This window comes from Galleria mellonella, unplaced genomic scaffold, assembly GCF_026898425.1.
Source record: "Galleria mellonella isolate WM207_F2 unplaced genomic scaffold, CSIRO_AGI_GalMel_v1 utg232, whole genome shotgun sequence".
NCBI lineage: Eukaryota > Metazoa > Arthropoda > Insecta > Lepidoptera > Pyralidae > Galleria > Galleria mellonella.
In genome coordinates, this window is record NW_026442046.1 from 46,598 (window position 1) to 56,962 (window position 10,365).

At 38.2% G+C, this 10,365-nt stretch overlaps 1 protein-coding gene across 1 annotated transcript; it reads right to left on the minus strand.

Annotated features, from left to right (window-relative positions):
* Positions 1-562: 562 nt before the first annotated feature.
* Positions 563-9,896, minus strand: LOC113522114 (grpE protein homolog, mitochondrial). The gene is made up of 7 exons (XM_052894821.1): positions 9,701-9,896; positions 8,519-8,666; positions 6,957-7,070; positions 6,012-6,152; positions 5,333-5,416; positions 4,157-4,329; positions 563-3,346 (listed from the first exon to the last, which is right to left on the minus strand). Exons 1-6 carry the CDS (start codon positions 9,787-9,789, stop codon positions 4,213-4,215), a joined length of 693 nt encoding a protein of 230 aa, XP_052750781.1. The 5' UTR covers positions 9,790-9,896; the 3' UTR covers positions 563-3,346; positions 4,157-4,212.
* Between the last annotated feature and the right edge of the window lie 469 nt (positions 9,897-10,365).

Consider the following 10,365-nt stretch of genomic DNA (forward strand, 5'->3'; position numbering starts at 1 on the left):
AATGGTAACCCCGCCTGTGCTGATATATATACGCCGGCGGGGCACCAGTGAGGGATGACAGGTGAGGATGAAGCAGGTCAGTTAGCCGTGTTTTTTTTTATGGGTGAAAATGGTATGGTAACCCCGCCTGCGCTAACGGGATACGCTGGCGGAGCACCAGTGAAGGGTGATAGATGAGAATGAAAACAGGCCAGTTAGCCTATCATGATGAATTCATCAGGAATTAACCATGATAGTTTCCAGGGTGTACCGCGAGGAGGTCGACCTGGTTGGGTATATTGCCAACAATAGGATTCTCAGTCTCCATTACTAACAATCCCTTTCCCGCCAGCCCATCGTGTTGAATACACATGGAATTCAATACGATGGTTTCCAGAGGGGCCACGGGAGGGTTGACTTGACAGGGTATATGTATGACTAGCAATGGGACTGGTAGTTCGCTAACTTAAAAAATTCATAAAAACCGGTTCAGTGGTTTAGTTTTAATCAATCGGTTTTTTGGACGCAATCTTTAATTATAATTTCTTATATCACCGGTTGGTGATGAAAATAAAACAAAGTATAAAACAATAAATCAATTTAATCATGCAACAACTACCGCCTCTCTCTCATACATACAATATAAAAGTAATTCATACATCTGGAAAGTCGTAAGTATATCGAGTGATGCCTCAGTCCAGTTTACGCTTGATTCCCCATACAAATCATTATGCTGCTTGATCATTAACGCTTCATTAAGCCTCGTTTGCACAGACACTACATGACGTATTTCACTATTAACATTTGTAATATCATATGAAATGTCACATCTGCTACTTTCTAACCTGTTACAAATAATTATAGTGTGAAAAATCACAATTACGGTTTTCATTGCTCAATGCGATTTTCAATGCTCCGTGTGTGTGTAAACGAAGCCTATATTTTAATTTTAAGTAACTACATACTCGGCATCATTCACACAGAGCGGCTCCAAGAGGCCAAACTTTGATCGTGTTTAAAAAGCGATAAAAGTTTTAAGAGCATTGCGATAAGGTTTATTTTTACTTTTTCTTTAGTCATGTGACGTGTCATAAGATTGTATTCCGCAAAATAACTTATTTCACTTGTGATAAAAGCAGTTATTATGGTTTAACAACTAAACTGCTTTACCGATTTCGTTAAAATTACCACGGGACCAATCTGTAAGTATGACCTTTCAGAAAAAAAAAATTCCAAAACGGTTCACAACTGACGGAGTTATGAGGTGACGAACATGAAAAAATGCAATCAAATTGAGAAACTGCGTCTTTTTGAAGTCGTTTGAAAATAAACCTTATTTCAATGATCTTAAACGCGTTCAAAATCTGCCCTCGTCTCTACGCTAGGATTGGAATATTTCACATAGCACTAGTGAAATCACAAATTGCTACAATAACACTGCTACAAATCACTCTAGTAAAATCACAGATCGTTACTGCGTTCGGATTTATTCGTGAGCCATCGGCTACGCGCGATTAGCAGTATTCAAAAATGCATCAGACGGCCAACTGGGCCCTACAGAGCGAGCGAATGGAAACTTTATCATACTGTACTAAAGCGTCTATTCTCTCATTGTATTACCATAAAACTATTTAATATTTCACTATCATTAAGCAAATCGTAGTGAATGCGACATTAAATAACTGGAAATGAAAATCACCGCTGTGATTTGTCACAGGTGATATCACTGTGAACAAAAATAATTTCACATAACGATAATACATTTCAATGCGTGCTCTGAGCCGATCTGTGTGAAAAAAACACTCCAGCGTTATTTGTATAAGGGGGTATGTTTAAATATAAATACGACACAATATTTACTATACATTGACCACTTTACTGTTCGCGTGATAGCTTGCTGTTATTTAAATATTAGCTATTAGGACATTAAAAGAGCTTGGATTGAGTGAAATTTTTCCTGTTAAACTCAATTTAATAATCGTAAATTGATAATAAATATGTATATATATATATATATATATATATATATATATATATATATATATATATATATATATATATATATATATATATATATATATATATATATATATATATATATATATATATGTTAATATGTTAATATTTATATAATAGTGCGCCACCTACCCTTTGTCTTTTTCTCAATGTCCTCTACCCAAAGGTTGTGTGGAAGAGATTGCTTAGCGATAAGGCCGCCTTTTGTATCACTTCTCATTAATATTTACTGTATTTGTTATTTCTCTTTTTACTTGGTGCAATAAAGTGTAAAATAAATAAATAAATATATATTTTTTATTTAAGTAAACTAACTCAATTTTAAGCACTTTTGAATAGTTTTTTTTTGTCAACTCTGTCGACCATTCGGAATGCTGACTGACAACTCAAGAAACTCAACTGTTGCTTTTTTTTTTTTAAACAAAATCTTTAATAAGTATGTATTATTAATAAATATTAATATAATTGCCAGGATCAAATGATTTGTTGAATTCATAAATTATATATTTTTTTTATACTACAATGACGGTAAACAAGCATACGGCCCGTCTGTTAATAAACGGGGTTACCGTAGCATATGGACGCCTGTTACACCAGGGTTATCATGCGTTGTCCACCCCCTAAGAAACCTTAATACGCCCTTTTTGTAGAACATTTAAGCACCTGACGATGAAATATATATTTTTTTATGATTCGATACAGCTTAGTACTATGTATTCATACAAATTCATTATTTATTAAGTCAAACTTAAAGGGTGGGATATGGCGTGAATTTACTGGGTACAGAGGAATAACACCCGAGTCCCCAGGAATGGCAACGCATGGGGGGTATCATGGGCGAAACAGTATACTCTGTTATGTCCACGGTACTGCTCGTGTCTATAGGCGACGGTTACCACTTTCCAACAGGTGGGCCGTCAGCTTGTTTGCCGTTCTAAGTTGTATAAAAAAAAAAACTTGAGAAAAGCAACAGCTGAATGTCTCGTCAGTTCTCGGCCGAAATTGCATTCCGAATGGGCGACAGTGAAAAAGTAACCATTCAAAAATGCTTAAATCTTAGTTTACTTCAATACAAAAACATTTTTTCTCTGTCTCTTTGACACGTACCTGTCATAGACACCACGCTAGGGCATAGAGTACAGTGAATAATGAAAATAAGACCATATGTCCCATACTTTCTACTTACACAAACGTCTAATTTTCAATGTATAGTAAATATTAAAAATAATTAATTGTGGTAAAATTAAATTATACAATTTTGTCTGCCTGCTCTTTGGTCCGGAGTTATTCATCCCTATACTGTGTCCCCAGCTGTGTGGGTGGAATGGAACATCCCCGATTGCCACGCCATCTATAACAATAATAATAATTAATCTAACTGTATATATATTTTTTTAGTGGATGAAAATGGTATGGTAACCCCGCCTGCGCTAACGGGATACGCAGGCGGAGCACCAGTGAAGGGTGATAGATGAGAATGAAAACAGGCCAGTTAGCCCGTCATGATGAATTCATCAGGAATTAACCATGATGGTTTCCAGGGAGAACCGCGATGAGGTCGACCTGGTTGAGTATATTGCTAGCAATCGGATTCTAAGTTTCCATTACTAACAATCTCTCCCCAAACTGTATATTTTACTAATAATAATTCTAGGGAAGAAAGGGGACAGTAATGCTGACTATAAGTCTTATTGCTAGCAATATCAGCAACCTGGGGAGAAAGGGATTGTCAGTAATGGAGACTGAGAATCCTATTGCTAGCAATATACCCAACCAGGTCCACCTCCTCGCGGTTCCCCCTGGAAACTATCATGGTTAATTCCTGATGAATTCATCATGATGCGCTAACTGGCCTGTTTTCATTCTCATCTATCACCCTTCACAGGTGCTCCGCCAGCGTATCCCGTTAGCGCAGGCGGAGTTACCATACGATTTTCACCCATCAAAAAAAAAAATATCAACAACCTCCACTCAATTCCCCCTGGAAACCATCATGGTTAATTCCTGATGAATTCATCACGATGAGCCAACTTACCTGCCCAATCCTCACCTATCACCCATCGCTGGAGCATGTGGAGATCGACCTGATATACCCTATATTGCTAGCAATGGTAAGACTGGCAGTATGCATAACGTAACAACGTCTTCGCCGTGTACTCACCGAGGGCGTGACCGGGCGGGGGTGGCGGGGGTGGCGGGGGTGGTGGAGGGTGGCGACTATGACGAGGGTCCCTTGGCGACGCCGACGAGCGCGGGCCGCACGCAGCGCTCGTGCAGCTTGTACCCGACCTTGCTCACCGTCACCACCGTGCCGGCCTCCGCGCCCTCCACCTCCTACAATACACAACATATATATATTACATATAAAATTCTCGTGTCACTGTCGTTTGTTACCAAACTCCTCCGAAACGGTTTTAAACCGATTTTTATGAAATTTTGTGTGCATATCGGGTAGACCTAAGAATCGGCCGACATCTACTTTTCATACCCCTCAATGATAGTGGTGACCCACCCCTAAATTTTTTTTTTTTATTTTATTATGATTTAGCATTGAAAAATACATACAAATTCAAATTTTCACCCCTTTACGATCAACCCCTGTTTTTTAATCGCAATTTTTATATGTCGCAGTAGGATTGCAAGATGGCAATCGAATATAATAATTGTAGTACGATATATTTTCATGTATAGTTCTAGAAATAATGTATATGGTAAAACAACGTTTACCGAGTCAGCTAGTTTTATATATAATTCCTTCTATTATTGTACGCACACTGCCTGCTAATAATTAATGCTCCTTTCCACTCAGGGTTTGCTGGAAGAGAACTCTTACAGAGTTAAGCTCGCCTGTTGTACATCTTTATTTTATATATATTATATGTTGTAATTTTTGTGTACAATAAAGAATAAATAAATAAAAAAAATAACACCTATATATGGGACACTAGTGTGAATTCCATAAACGTATATCTATTTTCTAATATTTGACTTTGTACAAAAGTCGTTTGCTTGGGTACCTCTGTTCCATTCGTGTTTCTACCGTGAAGCAGTTGTGTTTGCATGGCTGTGTTTCGGTTTGAACGGTTGAATATGGCGTGAATTTACAGTGTACAGAGGAATAACACCTGAGTCCTCAGGAATGGCAACGCATGGGGGGTATCATGGGCGAAACAGTATACTCTGTTATGTACACGGTACTGCTCGTGTCTATAGGCGACAGTTACCACTTTCCATCAGGCGGGCCGTCAGCTTGTTTGCTATTCTAAGTTGTATAAAAAAAAGCTAGTTTTAAGTTAGCTAGTTAGTAAGATAAGAATGTATAAAAAAAAAAAATTACCTGTTGAAACAGTGCCTCGTGTAGATTGGGATCGAACTTCTCCTTGAGCGGCGAAACTGGCACCAGCCCGTGGCGGCTGAACACCTGGGGACAGACAAACATATGTCACTATATATACCAGGGGTGGCCAACCGATCGATCGAGGGGGGGGGGGAAAGGAATTGTTAATAATGGGATCAAATAGCCACATTACTAGCAACACGCCTTGTCAGGTCTACCTCCACGTGGTTCCCCCTGGAAACCATCGTGGCTAATTCTAGTTGAATTCGTCAGGATGGGCTAACTGTCCTGCCTTTTCATCCTCACCTATCACCCCTCACTGGTGCCCCGCCAGCGTATACCGATAGCGCAGGCGGGGTTACAATTCCATTATCATTGATTAAAAAAAAAACCGGTCGCTCTCGACTACTAGTCCAGTGGATCGTGTCAAGGCGAACAATATAATATATTGCTATTCCAGCGGAGGATGCTCGGACGCGACGCTCGCACTAATATAAACAAGTAGTCGCTGAGAAGCAGTTTCAGTTTTAGCACAAGGAAAACAAACTATCATAAAATAAATTATTATATAAATACATAAATAAAGAATGGCAGTTTTTGTAATGAAGAAACAATCAGACAAATGATAATGTTTCAGTTGTCGTTTGTAAGCATCACAGCAGCGATCAAGCGGCGGTACCTGCGCGAGCTGCGCGCTGGTGAGGCGCACGCCGTGGTGCAGCGAGCGCAGCGCGGCCGCCGCGCCGCCCGCGGCTCCACCCGCGCCGGCCTCGCCCTCCTCGGGCACGCTCTCCGCCGCCGCCGACAGCGTGTCCGCCACCTGCAGCGCACGCAAGCACGCGCACAAGCAAACCATGGCAATCACCTTCCGCCGCATTGGGACGTGGTAAATATTCATAAATATCTAAAATTATACAGGTCAGTACCTTATGGCAGTCATTGGAGGAGACCTATGTTCAAATAATGGCTGAGATGATGATGAAGATCATCTAATGGAACAGTGTGATATCGATCCTTAACAAAGAGAACGCTTTACCGGTGACACTGAACATTATCACCAAAGGAGCACGGGCCGAAAAACGTCAGGAAATATCCAGCCTCCCATACTGATGAGGCACATCCAACTGTCGAATTCATTTGGGGCTCGAAATTTTTTGTCATTTTTAACTCACTTCAAAAACAAATATTATATTCAACATATTCGTATACAAATATTTCAAAATTACACATTTATCATTAACATAGTTGCCTACCAGAGGGAGACTATACTAAAGGCATCTACCTGGCTACCTCTGTCCCATTCGGGTTTCTACTGTGAAGCAATTATGTTCGCATGGCTATGTTTCGGTTTGAAGGGTAGGATATGGTAACGAATTTACAGGGACCAGAGGGATAACACCTAAGTCCTCAGGAATGGCAACGCATGAGAGGTATCATAAGCGAAACAGTATACTCTGTTACGTCCATGGTACTGCTCATGTCTATAAGCCATTGGCTACCTCTTTCCATCAGGTGGGCCGTCAGCTTGTTTGCCATTCTAAGTTGCATAAAAAAAACTGCCTAATGGATAATCCGACCATGGTAATGAGTTGTTATGTCATATGATAAATGATTAAGAGCTGACCTCGAGCAAATCCTTGCAGAAGCTCTGTATGGCGAAGGACTTGGCGTCCTCCACTTGCTTCATCATTCTCCTTCTCACGTTCTCACCGTCCGCTAGGGCGCGCTTGTATTTGTCCTGTAATTTTATTTCAATACTTAAGACTTTTTATCGTATATAGCATTTAACATTTATTATGTGTCATAATGCAATATGATGCTGGTGTTCCTTTAAATAAATGACTTTGCTATTTATTTATTTATTTAATTCTCTATTGTACACACCAGTTATAATAATATGTCAGAGGTAATCAAATGTACAAAGGCGAGCTTAACTCTAATAGAGTTCTCCTCCAGCAACACCCAAAGTGGAAAGGAGCATCAATGTCAGCGGATACAGCGGTTTACAATATTGGGACAATTTTTAAACAGACAAAATTAAATTAATTACATTATATTTAATCGTACAAATACACATATACATAAATACATACCTACATCTATACATATACATACATACAAACACATATACATATAATATACCTACATATGTAGATAATGAGATTTAAAACAGTAACTGTTGAGTCTCTCGCGGGCTCTTATCAACAGATAACAAACTTTCCGAACGCTGCAGTAGATTAGAAATAAATGACGATTTCATAGTGCTTGTAAACAAATGTATTTGAATTTGATATTAAAGGAAGGGGGTGGCCTATTCTATGCCGGGACCACACGGTTTCAATTAAAATAGTGAAGTAATAAATTTTTTAGACGAATTCAGAATTATTTTACATGCAAAATGAATGAAACCTGCGGGTCTACCATGAAATGAAATTCCGAAATTTCGGACTCGAGTTCGTGTTTTTGTTTATACCAAAATCGGACCAATAAATGGAGTTTAACACTTCGTTCGTCATACATCCTATCATAAAAGTCCAAAGGAGCAATATTTTAACATTTTTGATATTTCCAAACCGCATGTATTATGTACTTTTAACATCAAATTTGTGCTTCGTTTGCCTCCGAAATTTCGGGAAACATTTCATGGTAGGCCCTCTGATTTCATATCATTATTAATTTGTCTGTCTGTTGCAGTCAAAACTCTTAACCAGTCAAAAGTACTTTTGAGATTGCTTGATTTGCTGAAGCTTGGTCAAAAGTGGTTTTGTCTGAAAATTATTAATTATTAGTACTTTTGACTGCAAATTTGCGGTTACTAAACTAACCTCGCCTAACCAGCTCCATTGGGGGGAAAGGAATTGTTAGTAATGGAGACTGAGAATCCTATTGCTAGCAATATACCCCCAACTAGGTCGCAACGGGGGAAAGGGATTGTTAGTAATGGAGACTGAGAATCCCATTGCTAGCAATATACCCAGCCAGGTTGACCTCCTCGTGGTTCCCCCTGGAAACTATCATGATTAATTCCTGATGAATTCATCGTGATGGGCTAACTGGCCTGTTTTCATTCTCATCTATCACCCTTCACTGGTGCTCCGCCAGCGTATCCTGTTAGCGCAGGCGGGGTTACCATACCGTTTTCACCCATCAAAAAAAATATATATAATATCTTATATCTACACTCACTTCATAGTCCTTGATCTGTTGCTTGAGAGTGTTGAGCTCACTGGTCAGACTGTCAAGCTGCTTGTGACACTCCTCCACTGTGCTGGGCAGCTGCTTGTCATCCGCCACGGCAGCTTTCTCCTCTGTGCTGTACCCTCGGCTTGTGCTTCTGGTGACAAACAAATAACACATCTCCTATTATTATAAATATTAAAGAGAGTAACACCGTTATTCATAAAAAAAAATATCAATGTAATGCCAACAGGGGGGAAGGGATTTTTAGTAATAAGAGGTTAGTCCCCATTGCTATCAATATATCCTATCAGGTCGACCTCCACGCGGTTCTCCATAATTTTAACCATGATAGTTTCCAGGGAGAACCGCGAGGAGGTCAACCTGGTTGGGTATATTGCTAGCAATGGGATTCTTAGTCTCCATTACTAACAATCCCTTTCTCCTCAGTGTATTAAGGTTTCTTAAGAATTGGCGAAGTGCGCATGTCATTCCTGGTGTTAAAGATATCCATAGGCTCCAGTAACTAAGTTTACCATCAGACGAGCCATATGTTCGTAAATAAATATATACAATACTTTTCCCCCTTGTTCATCTAATACCTCTAATTGCATTTGATTCAAATTTTCGGACTCAATTTCGTATTTTTTTTGATACTGAATTTAATGTAGTAAATGGAGGTTAACATTTTGTTCATCATAAATCCTACCATAACAGTCCAAAAGAACGATATTTTACCATTTTTAAATGGTATGTATTATGTAATTTTAACATTTGTTTCGTTAGGTTCCGAAAATTTGGAAAATATTTCATGGTAGGCTCTCTGGTATATGTTATGTCTAGATACTACATCAAGAAGCAGTCTATTTCACCGGTTCTACTTCTGAAATTCACGCGGCCGAAGTAAAGAACAAAAAGCTGATGTTCCACAAAATTTAATCACAATCAACAACTAGACTGTTATTTCATCATCTTCGGTGTATTATTCACTATCTAAGATTACTATTGTGCCAATAATACATGTGCTAACAGTTTCAACAAAAACCATACAATTAAAATTAATTTGTTCTCGTTTTTTGATGGAAACGTATTATTCTCTGTTATTTTGTATGAAAATACCTTCATTATAGGCAAAATTAAGATATAGGTTATGTCGACTTTTGATTGCGCAACGAAATACGTATATAATACCTGTAAATATTGCTCCGAAACGTCCGTAAACTCGTCTCAGTGAGATATTTCGTCATCCTTCCGATATTATACACTTTCAGAGAAGACATTTTTGTGAATTTTGTAGTTTTTTTTAAGAAAATTTTAGAATAAACTCATAAAATATCAAGAGGTTATGTTCGAGTTCGACTTCGAATATAATCCATAGACAAACCAAATTGACATGTTGACACTGACAGATTTAACGACAGAGAAGACAGCTCTATATCTCGCTTTAATTTTGTTTTGTTCTAAAATCTTTGGCTTTGTTAGTACATACATACCGAACTTGTTCTTAGATAAATAATTATCTGTTAGACCTGTTTCTCATTAGGGTAGGTAGAAACTATTTTATTATGTTTGCCTTTAAACCGACCGGTAGGTCATCTACAAACCGAGACCGCAGTTAAATACTTGTCACAGTCAATTTCTGTAATGCCATTTAGCTAATTTATTTCTAAAATTAAAATTTCAGTTACAGCAAAGTCTTTAATGTAAAGACTAAAATAAATTAATTTTCTAATAGATTTAAGTCCAAAATTATTATAATTTTAGTTTATAATGGTTCAGTAAAGAATAATATCAAGAAAATATTAAATTGAGAAATTTTTTATGTACATACACATCTGTCACACCGGTCTCTTATT